Source organism: Labrus mixtus, chromosome 1 (genome assembly GCF_963584025.1).
Source record: "Labrus mixtus chromosome 1, fLabMix1.1, whole genome shotgun sequence".
Lineage (NCBI taxonomy): Eukaryota > Metazoa > Chordata > Actinopteri > Labriformes > Labridae > Labrus > Labrus mixtus.
In genome coordinates, this window is record NC_083612.1 from 22,313,050 (window position 1) to 22,337,747 (window position 24,698).

The 24,698-nt window shown below is 39.8% G+C and overlaps 1 protein-coding gene across 1 annotated transcript; it reads left to right on the top strand.

Annotated features, from left to right (window-relative positions):
• Positions 1–668: 668 nt before the first annotated feature.
• On the top strand, positions 669–24,466 carry aldh1a2 (aldehyde dehydrogenase 1 family, member A2). Its single transcript, XM_061038540.1, has 13 exons — positions 669–860; positions 9,333–9,437; positions 10,048–10,188; positions 10,661–10,790; positions 12,686–12,747; positions 13,442–13,570; positions 15,940–16,053; positions 19,823–19,925; positions 20,458–20,642; positions 20,773–20,937; positions 21,465–21,622; positions 23,278–23,352; positions 23,568–24,466. The coding sequence occupies exons 1-13, from the start codon at positions 744–746 to the stop codon at positions 23,638–23,640; spliced, it is 1,557 nt and encodes a 518-aa protein (XP_060894523.1). The 5' UTR covers positions 669–743; the 3' UTR covers positions 23,641–24,466.
• The last annotated feature ends 232 nt before the right edge of the window (positions 24,467–24,698 follow it).

The following is a 24,698-nucleotide window of genomic DNA, read 5'->3' on the forward strand; positions in this document are numbered from 1 at the left end:
CAGGGAACGAGTTTGACACCTTTATGTCAGAGGAAATGGTTAATGATGGGGCAAGAATGTGAGTTTATGTAACCAGAAAACAGTTCTATGCTTTTAGGCTATATGTTGGCTATATGTGGATACGTTTTATTGGGTTCACTTATGTTTCCTGAAAATCCCTAAAAGTACTCAAAAATGAAATGTGACCATTTCCAACTGAATGGAGATCACGAAAACTTTGCTGGTCATCAGATACAATCAAATGTTTCAAAGTGCTACTGCAAATTTGGGAGTTTTCTGCTTTTTGTTACAAGGCTAATTTGAAATCTTTTGGGAAAAATATGTCCAGTTTAAACTAACAAAAATAGTCAATTTAGCTTCTGATAATAAATAATAATATTAGTTATGACCTCTTTTGATTCAGGGCGCAGTGTTTTAACTCTGACTTCTATATTTTTGTGCGTAAAAGTGGTTTAGTACACGAAACCTTGGTCCGTCGGTGAGTGAAGCGGTTAAAAAGTGAGAGTACCGGCAGATGGAGGTGGGTGGGGTGGATGTGTTTCTCCTCCTTTACACGCATGGCTGATGTCGTTTATGTAAATGCGTGAATTTAATTTTCAAAAGGACAGCCCTTTTTCTTTGCCCAATGAAAATGAACCGCGGCTGACACCTGGCTATAAACCCAGGAAGGAACCCAAAGTCCTGACCAGACATCTTCTGAAAAAACTCCAGAGAGGCGCAGCAGGCAGACGAGAGGAGACACGATGACTTCCAGTAAGATCGAGATCCCCGGAGAGGTGAAGAGCGACCCCGCTGCTCTCATGGCATCCCTCCAGCTGATGCCCTCCCCGGTTCCCAACCCGGAGATCAAGTACACCAAGGTCTGTGTCTCTACACACTCCATACACACACACACACACACACACCACCGAACAGCTTTACTCGTAACGAGCCCGCTCCTGCTCGGTAGATGTCCGTGAATCTTGAACAGAAACTTTGTGTGAGCGAAACTTTTTTGTGCGTCAGCAGCTGACGCTTCTATCAGAGCAGAGTGAAGCCCGCAGAAGAGTTGCTTGAGCGCACAAACTTCTGAGAGCTAAACTTTCTAACCTCTGATAAATGATAAAATGACGATTTCATGTTCGAAGTTGCGAAGAGTTAATTCAGCGTCCACGTGCTCCATGTGGCTCGGCATTTCATTATCAATAGCAGAGCATTACATTCTAAATTAATGGGCATTTCATAACAAACATCTTGTGTTTGTGTCTGTATGTGTTTTTTTTGCCTCTGACTATACTTGACCTAAAATCATTAGATTTACAAATTTTAAATATGTGGCATTGCATTTTTTTTTAATTAATTAATTTATGGCAGTCACTGCGCAGGAGACTAATACCGTCATTAAGGGTGTGTCTGAGATTGAGCTTGTTTTTGAAAGTGTTAGAAATGAATACAACACTCTGCCAGGTTAAAATACGGCCTATGTGTTAATAATTGTAATACAAATATAGTTTTTTAATGTTGCCTATTTATTCAACGTTGCACCTGAATTGCATCTCAGTCAAGACACAGGACATCCACAAGGTTACTGCATAAGAGAATTCATAGAAAAGGAAAAGCTTAAATTGATATATAGAAAGATAAGAACCACATTTTATGCCATTAATTTTAGATCAATCATAATGATTTTGGGCAAAGTTTGTATCTAAACTACACATACGCCTCCATGATTTATACCTGTTAAACTCCTTTATTTTAGTGACATCAGTTAATACAGCAAATTAAACTATACATGCTTTTCAAATGCAATCGGTAGCAGTAATTCAAATCATGCTTTGTGTAATTAGTTGATAACAGCAAGTTTATGTAGTATATACTTTAACAATTAAAATATATTAAAATATTCATTGTAAAAACACACATTTAATCAGAGCACCATTCATATGGGTGCACAATAAGAGGTGTGTGGGTAAGAGAAAAATAAAGCAGAAATATCTTTAATTTATTTTAGCTCAAACAAAAACTTTATTTCATTTCAAAAGCAAATCATACGACACGTCTACAGGAAAGCCACTTTTTAATGTTTTTTTATTTAGACATCTGTTGGGACTAGTGTTTGCTTGTAAATCCTCTATACATTTATATATCCAAAGCAGTGAATACATTTTAGACTTTAACTGGAGAAACTCATATGCACCTCAATTTTTACTTAAATGTTCGAGCTAAAAGTAAGTGTCACTTATACCCGAAAAACTAGTATAAAAAGTTGTATTGCATGTTCCAAAAAGCTATGCAATGTCATTATGTTTTGATTTTTTTTTTTTTTTTTTACACGTGCACACTTGGGAATACTTAAATAAGTTGAGGTGATAAGTTAAAGAAAATAAAGATAATGTGTTTTCCTCTAAGATTCTTGCAACACTTCATCTACAAACATTTCAGCCAGCATGTAGTCTGCTTCCATTTTTGTGTTGCTCTATAAAAAGCTCTTAAAGCTGCAGAACAAGTGTTCTTATGACTGTGAGATTAAAGGGCACATCTTATAGAGAACAGACTCATGATAGCGTTCATTATTGCTCTGTGTTAACAGCATACCTCAGTGTTTTAAGTGCAAAGGGCACTCTGCTGCTGCTGCTGTACTGTAAAGACGACGGCTCATGCATTTTAGACTCTGCCATGTTGTAAGCCATCAACTCATCACAGTTCAGTCTTTTAGTTAAAGAGGACGACACGACGGTGTACGGGAGGAAATTTAGGGAGCACACTTGGTGAATTAACCCCCAGGAATTTGGATCATCCAGTCCCTGATGGTTTGGTGGACACAAGGGGCAGAAGGGCCCTGATTTATGGGAACCCCTGGCGTGGGCTTTCCTCACACCCTGTTCCTGTTCTCCACCCCGCTCACTGCGAGGGAAACAGCCTGCACCGATCACAGGCCTACAGGGTGTGTGTGTGTAGATGGAGCTGCAAGCTTCCACACACGTTTCCCTCAGTTATTGTATTGTATACCTTCCACATTCCTGCAAATTTGAAACCTTTTTACATACATTACGAAAATGAGTTTGGTCATGAAGACTTTTCTTTGTTTTGCAATGTACAGATTACATCTGAGTGACCCTGGAAACAAAGATATGGCCAACGATACACTATCATTACTTAACAGGTCGGCTTCTATCAGGGAAGCATAAAAGAAGGTTATTACAGACAAGGTTCGCCCCTTGTCCTCTTCACCGAGTCATGCACTTATCACCGTCACAAACACACTGATTGTATCAGTAGAGCTTCTATCTTGTGTACATCTTTGCAAGATTTCAGAATCTGCATTAATACGTCCTATAAGCGGAAATGGTTGTTTTATGCACCATGTTTCATGTAGCTAAAAGCAGGAGAAGGAAAGCTGTGTCTCTCCCCTACCCCCACATTTCTATCACTGGAGCTCCAACAGCTGGGTTACAAGACAGAAACAGTTTAAAGGTTGATAGGAGCACGGAGGAAGCCATAAATAACAGAGTCATGATAGCTATTTATTGATGTTTTCCACTTGTGGTAGAGAGAACAGAGACTCTGTTTTAAGAATAATTAAGTAAAAGCTTCTCTGTGTGGTTTAGATTTGTGGCCTTTTGTGGTTTTTCACACCGCTCAGTGATAATGAGTTGTTAAAGCAGACACTCAGAGGAACACATTTTACAAGACTTGGAAATAACTCTGCTGCTTTTTGACAGAACAGTCTGTAAAAGTTTGTGTCCTTGTGTTGTAAAAATGCACGTGAAAGGTTAGTATATTGACTTGCCCTTCATTCAGCCTCGATTGAACCGTTTGTAAGTTTCATATGATGAGAACATGATTCACAAAACTTAATGTTAAGCTTTTGAAATAATTGCAGTTTTGCCAAGTCTAATATAATATTGTGGTGTTAGTAGCTCCAATATGGTTTTAACTGTCATGCTTTAATAGGGTAATGACACAGAAAATAGCGCTAACAACTACCAGATTTCGGGATTACATTGGGTTACATATCTCTTTATCTTATCAACAGTTATAAATTGTCTTTGCTCATGTTGGCATTAGTGTACCTTCTCCATAGGAACCTGTACAGAACCTGCCTGCAGCAGACCTGTGAGTGTTTGAAGAGCAGTCTGTGCAGAGACAAGCTCTCCGTTTGGATGAATAAGAGGCTCCATCAATCTGTCACTGATTGAGATAGCACAGATGGAGGCTTGGGGCTCCCCGATGCTAGGTGCTGTCCACTGGGGTGTAAATTATGAGCCGCTCTCACTGTGTGGGTTAGTGGCCCTGCCTCGCCAGAGCTTGACCCGCAGCTCTGGACTTTTTCACTTCAAAACCAGTATCTTACTGCGATGGAGATCAAACAGAGCCAAAGTTAGGGGAAACTGTGCAACTAAATGATTTATCACAACGAGCACAGCAAGAACTCTCCCGGCCTCCTCCTCCTCTTCTGTTCCTTAAAGCTTACACAATCTCCCCGCTCACACTCACACATGACCACATACTCTCTACACTCTCTGGTTGTGACAGGGTAAGTGTGCACCACCATTAATGTGTCCGTTGGTGTGAAATGCCCACTTGTACAGCGAGTGTAAATTATCATCTTAGCGGACATGTCAACATCATGTCCCCTGTCTCTTAATCACTGTGTGAGGAAGAGCAGTGACAGCGAGGTTGCCCTGTTAACTTCCCTCAACTTTACTTACGTGGCCCCTCTTGACAGGGATTGTTTAAATCCTTACGGTGTCATTATGAAAAACACTCAACTTCATAAATCTGTTAAGAGAGTCTCCTTCTGCAGCCACAGCAAAGACACAAGTGCTCCTCTACATGTTTGCTCGTCTGTGGAAAGACGTCACAGTTCTTAAAAATTACTTCCTTTTAGACCACAGATCCCAAGAGAAAAACTTCTGTTCTTTAAACATTCCCTTGACCTGAGATATGAAGGAGCAGTTAAGTACACAGGAAACCCATCAAACTTCAGATGTTCAAAGGAAAAATAAAACACAGGAGGGGAGAGGAGAGGCTCATTTTACTGTTGATTCATAAAAATGTTAATGCTTGTTGCCTTTGTTTCTACGATTAGTCTCATCAGGATTGTAGATTAAGATCTGATTGGTTCAGTGTAGTGAACAATCTTTGGATAAAGTCTGAAAACTAAGACATTTACGCTGAGTGAAAACATGATGTCTAGCATTATGAAGGGTACGTCTTGAGTGTCTACTGGATAAAACAGGTTTACTTAAAATATGGGTTTCTTGAGTAAGAATCTACACAAAATTTGTCGAATAGTTTTTAAAGCTTAAGCTCCAATTTATGGTTTGAATAAATACAGTTGCATAAATCTTTAAATCAATTTTTCTCCTACATACAACATAAAAAATATGTTTTTTTCTTAAGTATGTTTCAAGAAATCAGTTTAATTTAAGCCTGCATAAGATTTTTTTCCCCCCAAAATGTCTGGTTCTGCAGTAACATTCTCAGTCTGCTGTGGTTTTAACTACTGGAGGAAATCCATCAAATGAGTAAATCTGCTGAAAAAGTGAATAATAACTTGTACGTAATTACAACTGTGTGTCGAATTATTGTTTCTCACATGACTTCTGGGTGAGAAAAAAAACAACTTCAGACCTCTTGCCCACACACACACAGAATAAAGAAAGACATTCGCCAGGCACTGACAGCCAGGGTGCCCTCGCCAAACCCAGGAGCGCAGGGTGGCATTGTGTGTGTGTGTGTGTGTGTGTGTGTGTGTGTGTGTGTGTGTGTGTGTGTGTGAGAGAAGCAACATGACGGCTCTGTGGTGTCAGACATGTGGAGAGGAGAAGCCGAAAAATCCCTCCAGCTGGTCTCCACTTTCACATGCTCTCCTCTCACTTGTAACAGTAGTAATTATAAGAGTTTTGAAACCCGTCCAGGACCAGAGAGGAAACCGAGGTCCTGTGATAGGGGAGGATATGAAACTTCCTGCGCAGACGAAGGTTGCAGGTGCCCGGTTAGGACTCGTCTGGCTTTGGTATCTTGGTGTGTTGTGTATAAACACACACACATATATATAAACCCTTTAACTCCAACCCCTCAATCCTCCCCACCCCCTCGCCTTCCCCCATCCCTTTATGCCCCCCCCCCCCTTGTTAAAAAAAAAAGACTAGCCCTGAGAAGTATTACATATCCCTTTAGCTGTTAGCGTCTGAGCTGTGAGAAGAACCAAAGAGCCAAACAGATGTTTTGTTGGCTACAGAGAGTATTTTTTGGCATTTCTTACTTCCCATTACACATCACCCCTAAAACGTGAATTATCACAAAAAAAAATCACGCACAGCATTGTTAACATATTTTACAATGGTACAGTCGAACAAATCTTTTTTGTAACCGATGACAGCGACCTGCATCGCAAGAAAAATCAACAAAGAGCAACAATTTGTAGCTGATATGATGAACACTTGTGCACATGATAGCCCATAAAATCTCAGGCTTTCTCTGGAAGGTTTTGCAGAATGATCATGTTGCTAAATGTTTGCTGCTGCATTGTGTCCCATGCAGAAAGTCTGGACCTATATTTGGATGTTCTATGAGTCTGTGGTGGCCAGTGCTATCCTTTTTGCTGTTGCGTGCTGCAGGCTGAAGGTAGCGGACTCCAACAGACTCAACAGACTAATCCGTAAGGCCAGTGACGTTATTGGGCTGGAGTTGGACTCGGTGGTGTCAGAGAGGAGGATGCTAACTAAGTTGCGTTGCATCTTGGACAATGTCTACCACCCACTCCATGATGTGCTGGTCAGACACAGGAGCACATTCAGTGCCAGACTGATCCCCCCCGATGTACCACAGAACGCCACAGGAGGTCATTCCTGCCTGTGGCCATCAAACTGTATAACTCCTCCCTTTGAGTGACAAACACTCTGTCTGACCCTGGACTATTACCCTAAAAAATAAATACAAAATAACTGAAAAACTGTAACCTCCACCATAACTCACACTCATTATTTATTAAAACTGCAATATAATAATACTAATGAATAATATGTCTCATGATAACCAAGTGCAATATTGAAACAAACTGCAGTAATCTTGTGTGTATATATTCCATCTGACTCTTATTAGTGTAAATATTTCTTGTACCTATTATTGATATCTTACTTACATTCCTATTCTATTTGATTAATATTTTTATTATTTATTTCTACTGCTATATTGTATATTTTGGAGCAACTGTAACAATCGAATATCCCTCTGGGATTAATAAAGTATTTCTGATTGTGATTCTGATATGCTATTTTAGCAGATTTAGTACTATGTTTAAAGTTAAATAGCAGCACTTGTGTTTAAAAGTAAATCATTTAGATGTTGCACTTTTTTTTCCCCCAAAAGGAGAAAATTGTTTATTTTGACACGGCATCATCTTTCCCGCTGAATACCGCGTTTAACCCTAAGTTCTCTGATTTTATAAACATGACACCATCATGTGGAGTGATAGCAACGACGCCACAGGGAATGGGAAAGAAAACACCATTAGTCATTTAAAAATGTGTACTTTGTTTCATTCTTGTGTTCTTAATGATCCTAAAAGCAATTTTAAGAACCCTTGAGAGTTGATTTGTGCTTCAGCGCTGTCATCTTAATCAAGTTTCTCAATGGAACGAGACAAAAGTCTAACACCAGTCCAAGCCCAAAGAGAGGGCCGAGCCAAGCGGCGGCTGACAGTTGTCCTTTTCTGCCCGTGATTTAGGTGGCGGCCTGCTCCACTGTTCTCCTGCTTCATCCGTTCTCCTTCAGCTGCGCCTTGTAAGCGGGGTTACGCCTCGCATAAAGCTACCCACGGTCTGCATTCCTGCTCGGACTGTTCAGGCTGTCAGGGGGCTCCTCTTGATTTAGGGCGCCCTACTTCAGTGGCCCCTACAATAAATTTAAAAACTAATTCAGTGCTCTACAGGACTTTCTGTTTTTGTAGCTGGCCCTCTGCTCCTTATCGTTACTGACAATTTTATGAAGTGCTCTTAATGAGCGTCAGATTAAAGGTGGCTCCTGATGGAAGGCGCCTGAGAGGACTCCAGGCCCGTCTGTATGAGAGGAGGGCTGGTGTGGGTACAAAGAAACACTTTAGGAGTGTTTCTGTAACGTATGGGCGTGTAGGTTGGTACACACAGATACTGAACACCTTAAATGTCTGCTTGTGAGTTATTCATACGCACATTATGATCCTGTGAACCGTGGGAATGAAGAAGAGGAGGCAGGCGGAGTGCTGTGTTTGCTGCACTCCAACAGTTTCAGACTCCCTGGCAATTCATACCAACCTGAAAGTAAACATGGCTAACAGTTTAAAGCCAATTAAATAGTACTTAAAGCCCAGCGTTTATGGTTGTAAACATGTTGGGGAGTTTAGGGAGAGTCAGGCCTGTGGGATACTTGAACTTTACTCCAGGATTTGTATCAGAACTCTTCTGACGGGCTGGAGGCTGCTAAGAGAGCACACATATACACAGAGAGCGATTCGTGCCAGCAGATGTTCTCCTTGCACTCAATCTACCAGGCAGAACGACAGCCATTAAAAACAGTGTGTGAGTAGTCTTCGTAATGGATCCAAACATGTCAGAGAGGAAGGAGCTTCATGTTGTTTTTTGGGGGTCTTTTTCACCACTTTTTCAAATTCCCCAATTTTTAAAACCAGTGTCTGAAGTTTTTGCTTGTGGCATATCTGTCTGCTGTGTGACTTTTCACTTTTGTTCTTTCTTTCTGGTTTTAAAAGATGTCGAACATGTCCTGTTTGGAGGGCCAGGCGGTTTTTAATGGAAGACTAGCTTTAACGCATCACAGGAATCAAGCGCGGCACATGTTTTATGATCTTGTAAACGAGCAGTGATGTTGTGAAACGTGTGTCTGTGTGCTTGGGGGTGGTGTTGTGTGGTGGGAGGGGGGGGGGGGGGGGGGGGGGGGTCCGGTGTCTGATAGGGATTTATCTACATCCCCCTTCACACCCACCTCTTTGTCTGGATGGTGGAGGACTCCCCAGAGAGCAATGCTGGACAAGCAGGAATCTCTGTCCAGATACCAGAGATTCTCCCATATCCCTTACACAAGCGCTGGGAACGCTGCAGTTACTCTTTAACACACTCCTGGACGTCTGCAGGTTCATGCAGACATCTTGATGTGATAAAACTGTTTTCAAACATAAATATTTAAAAATACATCGAAGAACAAATCGTCATCGTCCACTCAAGCTTAATTGGTTTGAAAATGACAGAATCTTAGAAAATCAATGTATGCATTTAACTTTAAACAAAAGAAACTATATTACTCAGCAGATCCTTTATTGCATCTGTTAACTTAATGCTTTTAATTTTCTGCAGATTTTCATCAACAATGAGTGGCAGGACTCGGTCAGTGGGAAAGTCTTTCCTACCTACAACCCGGCTACTGGAGAGCAGATCTGTGAGGTCCAGGAAGCAGACAAGGTAAATCGTCAACAGAATCTCTTCTGTACTTCTTTTTTTTTTTTTTTAGAAGATAGATAGCTTTATTTGATCCCAAATGGGCTTTTCAGATTCAGAACCAGGTTTTCTCAGCGTAGATAATTTGAGGAAAGAAAGAATCAGCTTCAAGAGTACATGTATATTTATCAATAACAACCAACATATTTAAATATTATACTCTGGCTTTAATTCCTTAAAGTAATAGTATTGAGACCTTGCCTCATTAAACAGATGGACTCATTATGTAATTGGCCTATCAGTCTTTTATTATCTTGTTATGAGATGTTTTACGTCTGATATCAGAGCAGTATCCTAATGTTGTAGTGGATCACACTAGAGCATATTTGACTTCATACACATTAGTTTAATCAATTACAACATTAAAAACATTTTGCCCTCAACAAACAGGAAAAGTAGAAGTGTACAGAGATATCATTTTATTGTGTCTGGTGAGCTGGAGGTGGTTTTGGATGAACATATGCAGAAATAATAGACATTCTGCTGGCATTGAAGCACAGATTTGTCAGTCCAAGGTAGTCAAAAAGCTCACCTGTTTACAGCAGGATAATAAGTGTCTACTCTTTTCTCAAAGGCTGATGTCGATAAAGCGGTGCAGGCCGCTCGTCTCGCCTCTTCTTTGGGCTCCGTGTGGAGAAGGATGGATGCATCTGAGAGGGGTCGCCTGCTGTCTAAACTGGCCGACCTGGTGGAGAGAGACAGTGTCTATCTAGCAGTAAGTGATTTTCAGATTTCCTACACATTTCTTTTATTTCTCTGGATTTATTACTTAGTGTGAATAACTTTTTACATTCAGTTGTTTGGTTATTTCTCCCAAGGTTTTCATAAAATATAAAGTCATTTTATAATCTTGATTATTGCCATAATGTATCTGCAATTAAACTGTAGTACAACCCTTGATCATTTGCCTGTTTTACTTCAATGTGGTGTTATTTAATATATGTTGTTTTCGTTTTATGAATGTTTTCCTATGCCTTTTACGGAGACCTTTGAGTTATTCCTGTGTTTAAGAACTCTAAATAAGCTTGAGAGAACATGTAACTGTAACTCAGGGGCTGTATCTGCAGTTTAGTGTTAGCTTTGTGTCACATTTCACCCATGAGAATGTGCTGAACCAGTATAAAATGAAGTGAGGATCACAAGGTTATATCACATATTTCTCAAACGTCTCCCCCGTCTCTCTTCAGACTATTGAGTCACTGAACAGTGGGAAGCCTTTCCTGCCCACCCTGTTTGTGGACCTCCAAGGAACCATAAAGACACTGAGGTACTTTGCTGGATATGCAGACAAGATCCACGGCACCTCCATCCCTATGGGTGAGTTTTCCCTTTGAGTAGTGCAGCAGCGTTGAAGTGAAATGGAAAAAGGCAGATCGGTGATGAGATAGAGTAGCGGTGGGAGTCTACTGGTTAAAGAAAGTTTACCAGATGTTCATTTCATGGTAAGATTATGTCAACCCAAATCTTGTCAAACTATTTGTCTAAACATGATTAACACTTAACCTTTAAGCTAATCACAACACTGACATCACTACCTTTAATATTGAGAATATGGAAAATAGTTACCAAATTGCAAGCCCTAGAAACTCCCATCAGTAAGGACACAACATTTGGGATACTTTCCAGTTGAGTGTTTGGCTGCATAATGTCCAATACACTTTCCCTTTTAGCTCAGGTTTGGTCTTCACCACCTAAGAAAGCAGTATGGCCCTTAAGAAAGCGATAAGGGTGAACCAAAACAGGAAAGTTGTGGAAGAGTGTGAAATCAAAACAATAAACTGAAAGATGCTAAATGGTATAGCTTCTTACTTTACTTCTTGTCTTTTGATCCATTTGTATTATATGCTCATTTGTTACATTTACTTTAGTTTAAAAGTGTCTGGTTGTTGAATGAAAAGGGGGATCTGTAGAAAACTTATATTATAATTAACATTACATACTTATAATGCTTATATTCAGCATTTTAGGTATCAAAGAGTCAATAAAACCAAATACCAACATTTATTGTCCTGAGGAGGCTGCCACCAGTGTCACCCCTCTTAGGCAGTTGAATTTGAGGGCTGAAGAGGGGAAAGTTGGCTGTCTGTTTTCAACAGGAAGCTCAACGAAGGCAAACAGAAAAAGGGAGAGGACATGGGAAACCTCCTCATACCACTGTATTGTCCCTCTCAAAGCTTCTCTTGTACACTGCTGCCAAACCCACCTCGGTGAGCTCGGGCCGACAGCCCAGGGCTTCACTTCAAGCTTTATTTCTCTTGTAGACTTTCAGAGAAAATAAGCAGGGGTATTCCTGTAGCCTGTGTGATGTGAGGGTATGAGTAATAATGTTTGTTCACCTGTCAGGACTTCTATTAGGAATAACCCCTCAGCATCTATTTGTCTTGCACGTTATGCAGAGCTTACTGTGTTAAACTTGTATCATAGACATTGTTGAATGACTGGGGAGTGTCATTATGTGAAGCACCTTTGGCTACACAGTTTGGTATAGTTTACGTTGCTCGTTCCAAATTGAAATATAAGTCATTTACAGGCGTCATACTTCCAAACAAACCTCACGGATACTGCAGAACATCTCATGTCTTACAGGTTTATAGTTTCGGTCTTCAAACAATAACAGTCCCAACATCCAAAAAGGTTGACATATGAGAATCTGCAGCTCAGTGTCCTTTATCATTCTTTCCCTGTACCCCATCTGGCTTGTTTTCACAATCAGTCCTCTCAAAATGCCACATTAAGGCCTGACTCTGGTAACACATTTATACGCATATTTCTCAATATCAATTGTTTTTTTTTTGTTGTGGAGAATGAACAAGCATGGCACACCCTTAGTAAGTACCTCCTTTTTTGCTTAAGTAATGTAAGAGGAATGAGCAAACATTTCCAGATAAACACCCATCTCTCTGTGACCTAAAACAGCTACACACATGCCTCTGCTGCAGGAGGCTCCAAATGTAATCTCTCACCAGGGTAAAGAAAGCAGGAATGTTGCATGTGGATTCATTTACAAATTAACATGTTGAGTCAACAACACAGGAGGTATCAGGTGCTTACATTTTTCATGTGTTTTCGGCTTTTTTTTTCAAAGCTGGAAATAAATAACCCTGTTTTGTCTGTGTTTGTGCGTTTTTTGTGTGTGCGTGTGTTTGTGTGTGTGTTTGTGTGTGTGTGTGTGTGTGTGTGTGTGTGTTTCCTGCACTTGTGCTCCTCAACAGATGGAGAGTATCTGACATTTACCAGATATGAGCCCATTGGAGTTTGTGGACAAATTATCCCCGTAAGTTTAATTCTTCCGAAAAGTGACCTGCATGATTTGTATAAATAGACGTAGATGCAAGAAAAGAAAAACACAGATAAGAGTGAGTTGGCTGAGTTAAAAAAAAAAAAGATGTTACTTTCTAGTTTAGTCAGTTTTTTAAATGACATCCTGTATTTTCCAGTAATTCCCTGACAGTCACTGTTTATTCGAGTAAATCCTGCTAGTAAGCCCCAGAAATAACAGTACAAGTTTGAGTAATAGAGAAGTGAGAGGCAGAGGAGTGTGCTGAAGGATTTAACATGGTGGGTTACAGGAAAGGAGAATGGTGAGAAAGCAGGAAAAGATCAAGGAGAAAGAGACTCGGCTGATTGTGCAAGAGTGCAGAAAGCGTGTGGTTCTGCTTTGAGCCCCATGGGCTCCTGTGTAAAGCAGAAATAACACAGGCCTGTGTGTTGTACACTGATACGGCTTTATTGCACATGTGTTGCAATTTCCCGACTTTCTCAGAATACTGTGGGAAGAGAAAATACTGTACAAGTGCCGAGAACATTTTCTCACTTGACTATGTTTAGAGTGAAAATGAGAGTAAGTGACTTAAGAGCGATGACTTATTGAGCTTGACTTGTGACCACCCAGTGTGTCAGTCAGATGCATGATGTCTGTTCCTGCTTGTGTGTGATTGTGTGTATGTGTGTGTGTGTGTCACGCGCAGTGGAACTTCCCTCTGATGATGACAGCATGGAAGCTGGGTCCAGCAATTGCATGTGGAAACACTGTTGTCCTGAAACCTGCTGAGCAGACTCCGCTCACCTGCCTCTACATCGGTGCTCTCGTCAAAGAGGTAAATGATCACTTTGCCGACCACAATGTGTTAACGAGGCAGTGTGCCAACATTCAAACACTAATACTCCAATAACTTACAGGTCTCAGTTTGCCAAGAACATAGTGTTCGCTAAGAATTTGGCAAACCCTTCACTTGGATACTCTGATGTTAGTGTATCTGCAAGGCGACAAAAACAGATGTTAAACAAAGTGTCAGTTGTTTATTTGGTGCATCTCTTAAGAGACTGTAATCCATCCACAATATTTGCTCAAGTTAAAGGGCCAGTCAACCTAAAGCACCTGAAAAAAAAAACATCCTATCACTTATTCATACTGGTGTGCAGCCTGGCACAAAATCTTGATCTTTAATCACAGGGTTGGGTTAGGGTTAGGGTTTTGAAATGTTTGCTGCTACACCAATAAGACAGGGCGCCGTATCGCTTTATTTGTGGTCCTTAAACTTCCAAAAACAACTTCAATGATTCCTAATCTTTGTAAACAGTTTTCTTAGGACCTGAGATGAAAAGACAATTTAGCACAGGGATAAACAAATCTTTAACTTAAGAACTGCTAAGTGAAGTGAGTACATTGAATCTATGTCACAGAACAAATGAAGTTGCATATTATTTATGTTTAGAAAACTTCTTAACATATACATGTTAAGAGTTGAAAAAAAGCCTTCACATCAAGTTTTCCATTTGTAATTGTGAGTCAAGTATATCGACTTTGATGATGTATCATACGTGGTGAAGACATTTACTAAATTGTCAACAAACAGTCGGCAAGTATGTTGATGCAGAGGGTTACAACAAAATAAAATCCAACATTAACAGTCATACAATCCATCAGTCAATTTTAATCAGCACTGTGTTCTTTGTATTTTCACAGAAATATACTGTCAATTGTAAAAACTAAAAGATGTGTTGAGCTGGTAAAACTGTCTCAAATATGTCACCAATCAAACAGTAGCTGTTAGAACAAAGATAGAACCAGATCTAACATCTCGCACTAGGTATGAAAAACCCCAGGTTTGAAAAAGGATTGTGTTTCATGTATTTCCAGTTTCACCTGAATGCAGGATTAACCCTTCACAGGGTAAACCTTATTGCAACAGGACATAACAGTTAAAACCAGCAACAGAGTGAACGTGATAAAATAATGACGTATTTACTGAAGTGCATTTGTACAGCTGTACAACCAATTAGAAGATAAAAGTCAAGTCAAAGTTTATTTAATATCAAATTTAACACAGCCTCAGTTGCTAAAGTGCCACACAGGTTAAACCACACGGTAACCTCAGCTGTAGAAAAAAGTAGCCAATGTAAAAACCAACAGTTCCTCAATTGTCCCCTTGAGGCTGGCCCGATGTCACATACAATGGGGTATTCAAAAAAAGCCAGTTTTTACAGCAGAAATTAACATGTCTACAGCCTGTTTCAAAAACAACGTTAGTCTGATTAGCCCATGTCTCTATCGACACAAACTGTACAGGGAGTGAAAAACTCATCTCATTTGATTTTTATGAAGGATAAGCGTTATTTATAATAAGCTGACCTGACTGGCAGGCGAGCCTTGTATAGCTGTTTGTCAGGAGGCTGAAGACTGCCTCAGCTCCAGCTGTTAGCCTGTCATTAGGCTGACTGAAGGTTAGGTTGAGACAGCATTTACACCGACGGGCTTCCAAAGCCCCCTTCAGTAGCAGATGGGTGACGTCACTCAGTCTTCGTCCATTAATAAATACAGTCTATGGTTAAAACACAATATGAAAGGACCAATATAAACAAAAAAGCAATAAATAACAGAATTAAAAAAACACAATAAATAGGACCATGATAAAATGTCAACCCATAGAGATACGTCTTACACATTTAAAATTTTCAATTGATTCAGCGGTTGTGATGTTAGCAGGTAGACTGTTCCACAGATTTGGCGCAACCACCGCATAGGCTCTGTCAAGTAACATAGCTAATACGTTTGTGTCAGCAATATAATACTTTTAAATCCAAGCTTCCATACTGGTGTAGCATTTCATTGTATGGTTAATGTAAGTACCAACGGAGATATCACGTCCTCTTGTATACATTAGGGTAAACCCCTGGCAAGTTACAGTATAGGACTAATAAAGTACCACATGTACGTGCAGCGAGACTTTCTCATACTGTACAAATCTGAGTGTCCACATCCCGCCTGTCTCCCCCCCAGCCCACTCTGGCCTTTACTCGTTTCGGAGACTATCTGTCTGCTAACTTCACCTTTTTGATGTTCTCTCAGCTCTCTTCTGGCAGGGAGGTTGGGTTGGGTCCGGATTCCCCCCACACTGCCTGTGGTTTTGCTTGGCTCTGCTGTCATCTCCGCTAAAGCTTGTTTCCTCTCATATTGTTTTGACAGGCCGGCTTTCCACCGGGAGTCATCAATATTTTGCCAGGATTTGGGCCAACGGCAGGAGCTGCGATCGCTTCCCACATGGGCATAGACAAAGTGGCGTTCACAGGATCGACTGAGGTACATTTCTCTTTTAACGTGGCTCAGATCCACAGCTGGTTCCTACTGGCTTTTGTCAGCAAGTGACACAGTGACCAACATGTGCAGAGCAGGTTGGGTAAATTGGGGGACGTTGTGTGCATGTATTGAAGTTTAAATGACAAACAAATGGGCTCTTACTTTAAGCTGCTTGCCCTGTCATTACTACTCATGACGGGCGCTCTAATTTTATCTCACACACATGCACATATTTGAGTCATCAAGATTATACAAGCACATCTCTTTGTTTTCTTTCCGCTGTCTCTGCAGTGTTACCATACTTCCACTTAGCTTTCATTGAACTTACAATCAGGACACACACAGGAAAAACTTTTTATCCTTGCAATAACACTGGAGCAGTTAATGGGAAACTCAATAATTGAGGACACACCATGTTAGGTGGTGAGTGCTCAGAGACATGTTGCAGTACAAACACATTCCTCAGGGAACAGGTAGAGTAAAAGCAGACAACTTTTCTGCAGATCATTTATAAACATCTGTTAATTCTAACAGAAAATAAACCCCTCATGTAGAGCTATTTACAGCCATCCTAATGATTTTATATTACAATGTGACCAGACTGTATTTCACATCTATTTTTGGTACATTAGTCAGGTTTATATAATTTTAGAATTGGACCATGGCGGTTTGTTGGCAACCTCCAGCAAGCCCACATGGGTAAAGATATCAAACACTCCTTTTACTGATAGGGAGTCGAAGAGAAACACAATGGAAAGTGAAATCAGAGAGCATAATTAAGAATATAATAACTTTAATCCTAAATCTATGTGACACTAAATGATGTTCACTTTGCAGTACCTCCAGCACTTCAGAGGTATTATTTGCAATAGAGGACATCTCAGGTCTTCTTTGCAAAGTTCATAGTTTGATTCATTTTAAAGCCATGCTAGTGTCATTATATATCGCAGTGAGAATGAATCAATTTGCTGACCTGAATTTTGGATGGTTGCTGATAGTTTAATGAGCGGCTGTAATTAGCCAAAATGTAAATGTGTTCATCACCTAAACTTATAGATAAGCTCAGAGTAGAACTCCTTGCATGATTGTAAACTTGTGTGTCTCTGTCAGTTTTTAAAACATGCCTGAATTAAAGATACAATAATTTCAAATACTTATAGTTATCTCACACTTTCAAAAACACAATCCAAAGCATCAAACAGATACATGAAAAACAAAGACCACAGGACTCTCAATGTTTTATATCTTCCTCTAACTGGGCTAATCAATACTAACTAACTACTAACTATAACCACAGCTTTCATGAGATAAAGTTAAATCTGTTCATTCATGTATTCTTAATATCAGTGGCTTTAACATTGTGTCATAATGAGTTTCCAAAACATATTATAATATATTTTCCTATTGTCATTCCTACTCTCAAACACCCAATCAGTGTGTGCATCCGAGCTTGCAAAATGCACCTTCTAACACAAAAAACTTCTTTGTTTTATCTTCTCGTCTTGATTGAACATTTCCTTTGTGAGTGGCCCAGTATTCTTTACTAGTTTTCCCGTTGTTTCATGTGATCTGGAGTCAATTACTGATCCGTTGAGCCAGTATTGTATGAGACTTCTGATGCTCAGACAGTGAGTCACCCCACTGTACTAGCATTGGTGGGAGATGCTGCCACAGCATCTCTTCACAGGAATAAAGGTGGTGGTGAAGCTACAGGTGGATTTTAGGACCACAGCTCATCTTGGAACTCACTCACATGTGGCTGTGACTCCACACGGAGGATCCCTTTTAGCCCAGCATGTTTCCTTTACCCCTAAATAAACACACGCTAACCTCCCCTTAGTCAGCCTCTCTGTGGCTCTGATCAAAGACAGACAAAAGACATCAGGAACAAGAAGACCGTCCAAGGATCGTGTTCCTTTAGTACCAGCACAACTCAGCAGCAGTTGATTCTATATTATTTTTATGTATTTTTTATATCCTAGTAGACTACCTTAAAGTGCATAAGACAAGGGACAAGATAGTGAGAGAAGATGAGGGTTTTTTCCGTGTAGGGGGGGGGGGGGGTTGCCTCGACATGGAGAGGGAATTTTTCCACTTCATCCTGTCAGTTCTGTTGGAAAATAACACAGCCTGTGTGAGTAACAGGGAGATGAATACTTGTTGAGGATGTGGGGGCTGTGAGGGACTGGTGTTGGGTTTCTCAGGCTTGTTATCTAGCTGCTATCTATACTTAAAACAGTGTGTCACGAGACGACATGGGAAACATATATCAGTTAAAGCAACTAATTCATTGCACTTATTAGTACCGACACCAGAGAAAATATCTTAAATGTCTGGAATCACTTGTTTTTCCAAACTGTATCCTTCTGAGGTTATAAACAAAAAGACCTACAACTACCATATTCCAATAATATTTGTGGATACGTTCAGCATTTTTGAAAAATTGGTAATTTAGCTTCCTAGACAGGGAGAAAAATAACAGTCATATCTGTTTGTTTAGAACAAGGCTAGCTAACATTGTGTAGCTTACTTTAGCTTAGTTTAGTGTTAAGACTGGCAACAGGGGAAACAATTAGCAATGTAGCAAAAAAAGGCTTACCAGCACCATTCTAAATAACTGGTTAGGGTAAAGATAACCACAACTTACTTCAGATTCATTGGCTTTTGTACAATTTTCACTAATAAAATATAACTTGTTAAGTGAGCTGATAAGGTGCTGGTAGTTTCACTTTGTTTCCTTAACACAGAGCCAGGTCAGCTAGTTACAAATACTCTCAGTATGTATCCTAAGCTAAGCTAACTGCTCCATATCTGGTGTAGAGTAGTATTCATCCTTTAATCTAGTTCTAGCCGTGTGGTAAAATGTGTAAGCATATCCCCTACAAAGAACTGAAACGTTTCATCATAATTAACAATCATGTTTGCCAACAACTATTTTTGAAGTGCACCCCGTGTATGGAGGCTGTAGTCCTCATTGCAGTTGCCATGGGTTCGAATCCAACTTCGGCCTTTTGCTGCATGTCATCCCCCACTCTCTCCCCCCTCTAGTTCCTGTCTCTCTTGAGCTGTCCTATCCAATAAAGAAAAGAAGACTTAGAATAAAAAACATTTACTAACAGCTTTGAATATATTTTTCCAGGCTAGTATTTTACTTAATTGGCATTTCTGTCTTAATGACATTTCGTTTTATCGAGCTTCATTGAAAAAATGACGATTATCAATGGCTGGGTGTTGGAAATGGTCTAAGCACCATTTAAAGACGTAAAACTTGTATAAATACTGATATAGTCCCTAAGTTTAATATATGACTCTTTGTACTGACTTAATTTAAATGTATGATTTAAAACTCTTTGTGTATGTGATATTGTGATTTTTTACAAGGAGTAAGGATTATAAGAGGATAACGATAGACCACAGCAAATCCCTTGTTGTTCTCCATATTGACACAACAGATCCCTCCTCCCCGCCCGCCACGTCTCAGATAGTCAGACCGCAGAACACCACCCACACACCTTGTGGTTACTCCTTCCTGCCTTTCATTAGACATCAGATGCTGTTTCCCTGCTAAAACATCATTTATTTTCCTGTTTCTCACTCCAGAAACCTGTAATAGATATTCATTCTGTGTGTTTGCAGAACTCATGTTTCAGCTGGTGTGTCCCATGTTTGGAGCTAACCTACCTCCTTAAGCTATTTAATGGCTCCAGCTGATTTACTGATCTGGCTGTGGGCCTGCAACTGTGAGTAAACCCAGGCTCTGTTTCCTTTGCAGGTCGGCAAGCTGATCCAAGAAGCAGCTGGGAAGAGTAACCTGAAGAGAGTGACGCTGGAGCTTGGAGGAAAGAACCCCAATATCATCTTTGCAGATGCTGATTGTAAGTTATAGAGTCATGTTTAAGTTGGTCCCTCCCTCATTATATTGCCTTTCTTCTTGTTGAGCTACTCTCAGGACCTTTACTATGTTGATAATTACACATGAACAGTGAATCTTGAAACACTCTTCGTGTTATGTGTTGCTATGAAAACCTATGGATGGATGGGTTTCATATAAATTTCTAAGTGGCTCACCAAACTGAGGGTGCTGAGGCTTTCAAAAGCTTTCAGCAGCCATGAGAGGGGCTCCCTAAGGCCTGTAAATCATGAGAATGCACCCTGACTCAGTCGGGTGCTTCAGTCGAGACCCATAAATCACAGGGGTCCATTAACCCTTCGTGCACAACAGCAGGGTCCTGTCTCTCAGGTGTCAGGTATCAGATTTGCACAGGATAGCTCCAGTAAATATTGGGCCCAATTTTGTAACATTATAGTGCAGACTTTACTAGAAGTTTTATGATGATTACACATTCAATGCTGTAGTATTTAATCTGTTGTGTATCCAACCAATAACTAAAATGTAATTTTTCCTAGTGGATCTGGCTGTAGAACAGGCCCACCAGGGTGTGTTTTTCAATGCAGGCCAGTGCTGCACGGCAGGCTCTCGTATATTTGTGGAGGAGCCCATATATGAGGAGTTTGTTAGAAGGAGTGTGGAGAGAGCCAAGAGGAGGATAGTGGGCAGCCCCTTTGATCCCACCACTGAGCAGGGTCCACAGGTAAGCTCTATAGATCTATACACTTTCACTTGTTGTATCTCCCCTTTCCATTCACTTTTACTAGTTTGTTTTGTCAGTATTTGGATCTCGTAATGGAATGGAATCGTAAGTCTGTCTTGCACCTTTACAGATCAGTAGAGAGCAGCAGAATCGGGTGTTGGAGTTTGTCCAGAGCGGCATCAGTGAAGGAGCCAAGCTGGAGTGTGGAGGCAAAGCTCTGGGCTTAAAAGGGTTCTTCATTGAGCCCACTGTTTTCTCTAATGTGAGGGATGACATGCGCATCGCCAGAGAGGAGGTAAAAATAAGAGATCAAATGGTTCCAGCACTACTGATGTATTTTTTTTACCTATAAGAAGTCTTATTATCCTTTACTCAAGTTAAAATTATTACAAGAATAAAAAAGTACTCTTAATTCAGTTCTAAGACCGGCAACCAAACTTTACACAAGTCAGCTATTTCATGTTTTTCAGCAAAAGAGAGGATCCATAGTAAAAGTATTAGTTTGATGATAGTGTACTATGATATATATCCTACTTTTGAAATCATATTCATGTATTAAGTTACATGTGGCATTTATGTTGTAGCCCTAGGACTCTGTTTAACCATTATAAGTATAAGTACCTCAGAATCTTACTTGAGAACTATTCTTTATTAGTTCTTACATTAAAATGTAAGTGCCAGATGATCGGTGGGAAGCCATCCTAATCGCTTCACACGTCTTAATATAAGACCAATAAAACCAATGGTGAATGTAGACAGATATTGAAATTAAGTGAGAAGTTCAAACCTTTAAAATAACTTAATATTCTGATGTCTTTCTAGATTTTTGGACCAGTCCAGCTGATCATGAAGTTCAAAACTATCGACGAAGTGATAGAGAGAGCCAACAACACGGAGTATGGTTTGGTTTCAGCTGTATTTACTAATGACATCAACAAAGCCATGACCATATCCACCGCCATGCAGGCCGGCACTGTCTGGTGAGTTTCTTCGGAATGTTTTTCTTGAACTGCAATCAGTAATATTCTTCATGTGGGAAGTATAAACGGTTTCAGCCTCTGGCATCCAGGAACTGTAAACTGGCGACATGCCAATCACTCTAATTACAAAAGCTGACAAAAAATATTTTCTCTTCTTTTTCACTTATTTCCTCTCAGCTCTCGCATTTAAGAAAAAACGATATAAGAGGGCGAGACATCATGTAGGACATAAATCTTAAATGTAAGCTGAGACACTAATTTTGAAATGTGTATAAATGAAATGGTCATAAAATGTGTTCTTCTAAAGTTCACCTTAAATTGTTTGGTTTTCTTGTGTAATTATGAGCAGATGGCTGTGAGTAGGGATAGAGTTATAGTTATAACATACAGCATCTGACAAGAATTTATAACTTTGTCATACTTGACTGCAATCCCCCATAAACCAAGGAAACATTATTTTACCTTTTCCTTCAGTTTTGATGCTGCCCACTCATTATCCCGCTTCTCTTCTTCTGTTAAGGACTTTGTGTGATATTTTGAGACCAAGTCAAGACTGTTTTTTTTTCTGCTGCAAATCCTGCTTTCGCCAAAAAACATTCCCCCCACTGCTGTTACAGACCACAATCACTTGCTCTTTGAATATAAAGACTCTTGACAGCAGACGACCAGCGGCGTCTAAAGTTTTCTCCTAATTCTGTCTTCTGTTGATTAAGGTGACATCCTTAGAATTTCCCCCTTCCCATATTTTAATATTGGTCATAATGTAGTCGTATCAATAGATTACTCAGTTAGTTTGTTCCACATTATACAAAACAACATAACCGTCATATTTTATAAATAAATATTTGGCTTCAGGCTCCTTGACACCCTTATGTTGGTAACAATAGTCCAGGAAGTTTATGGATTATAAATAGTCAGCTATACAGCTCCTTGTAACCATAGCAACATGTTGTTGTTGTCGTTACTGTTTTGAACGTATTAAATTAACAAGATATAACCTGTTCAATTGTCATTTTAAGGTGATTTTGAGGTGTTTGATTTATTTTACTTTGGACAGCGTCAGGCTATCAGTTTTCTTCTGTTAGCTGGCAGTAGTTTCATATTTATTATACAGATTGCATCACTCATCTTATGTTTATCTTTACTTTTGTATCTTATAACAGATACAAAAGTAAATCTCAATGTAAAGCAAGAAATGATCTATTTGATCTTTGTCTCTCTGTAAAAGCTTACTTAAAGTGACCTCCTGTGTGTAACCAGTCCATTGCTCAAATGAATCCTCCTCTACAGGATGTACTCTGTCTGATATTTACCATATTTAATCTAAAATCTCCACAGTTTTTTCCACTTCTTCACTACTCTAAGCTTCAGATTCATCCATACTTCTTTTTGTTCCTAGGCTGCTTCAGACAATGAATGTAGTTCAGAAGTATACAGCCTGACAACTTTCAGCTTTGTTTGTTAAATAAAAATGGAATGACTTTGTTAAATCCAGAGTTTGAAAAATAGCAATATTGTTGACAATAACGTTTGACAACTGTGTTACTGAAAGCGGCTTTAAAACAACAACTTTGACAAAATTATGCTCTATCTTACAATAGCAAACCGCAGGAGTCAAACGCACAAGAGTGATCCATGTTTTGTATATTTCCCAGGATAAACTGCTTCAACGCTCTGAGCACACAGTGTCCATTTGGAGGATATAAAATGTCTGGCAATGGACGTGAATTGTGAGTATGACTTTATGGTTTTCTGCCCTCTGAATATGATGTAAACTTACTATTTGTTTTGAAACATAAATACTTTCCTAAATTGCTTAACATCATAAAAACCTTTATCTTGGGAAAATAGGGAACTGTTTCTGCATCAGGAGCCTTCAGCAGTATATCAAGAATATAAACAAAAAGAGCAGTGCTTTTAACCACATCCTGTTGTTTGTTTTCAGGGGAGAAAGTGGCTTGAAGGAGTACTCAGAAGTGAAGACCATCACGATGAAGATGGTTGCCAAAAACTCTTAAGGCAGCCACACTTGTTTTTGGTTGGAGGTAGCATCTTCCTCATCATCGCCGCCTCTTGTCGGTCCGTCCACGATGGTAAACCACATTTACTATTCAAACAAGTTATCTCCATGGTAACTACAGGCTGTGACCACTCGCTGCCCTCCCAGGTCCTCCATCTACTCCACCTTGCTCACCATGGACAGTCAGCTAATCCCTGTCCAGCTCGCTCCAGTTTGTGGACTGTCTCCAGTCTAGCGGACTATTACTGAACTACTCCCCATGATGTATACCTCCTCCACTAACTACACTAAAGCACTCACAGATACGATGAGGGAGGCTGATCTGACTGCAAACCCAATAACGACCCCCCCCTCCCAGCCACTACACCCTTATCCTCCTCCTCCCCTCAGATGCTGGATGCTCAGAGACTCAGTCGCTGCACTTGCAATCAAACCTTTACAAGCAACTTGTCATGTGTCAGGAGGTGTTTTTTTTTTCTCTGTACTGTGTGGCATGATCGACAAAAACCTCATGTGTCATTGTCTCGGTAGAATTTATGCAAGCATGTCAGCTCATTCCAGACCACTGATATGAATGGATGAAATGTTAATTCAGAATTTAAAATTGATCTCTAATTGCCTTTGTTTATATTTTAGCTTGTATGACTAAACACTGTATGTCAACCTTTGACTGATGTAAACGTGAAGATTTTAACCTCTTAAAAGCATTTTACTCTCACTTGCTAAGAGGAGTAGATGTATTTTAAACATTATGTAACTGATTTTCATTGATGTCCTATGTTTATGTTTATATAATCATATGCTATAAAATTGTTTAATGGCAATTTTTTTCAGTAAACTTTTTTTTATTTACTGGAAATCATTTTCTCACAGTGTTGACTACATTACACTTACTAACAGTTTTATTTGGACTCATGATCATTCTATACCCATCCTATTTTCATATTGTAAAGACAGCTGGGTCTCTTCCTCTTTTACCCGAGTGCCAAGCAACCACACACGTTTCTGAAAAGAAGTGATCATGAGCAGGCAACAAACAATAATAATCATCATATT

Coding starts and splice junctions, on each gene's coding strand:
- aldh1a2 (XM_061038540.1), top strand. CDS start 744: ATGACTTCCAGTAAGATCGAGATCCCCGGAGAGGTGAAGAGCGACCCC. Junction 10,189..10,660: donor GAGACAGTGTCTATCTAGCA/GTAAGTGATTTT, acceptor GTCTCTCTTCAG/ACTATTGAGTCACTGAACAG. Junction 16,054..19,822: donor CGTTCACAGGATCGACTGAG/GTACATTTCTCT, acceptor TTTCCTTTGCAG/GTCGGCAAGCTGATCCAAGA.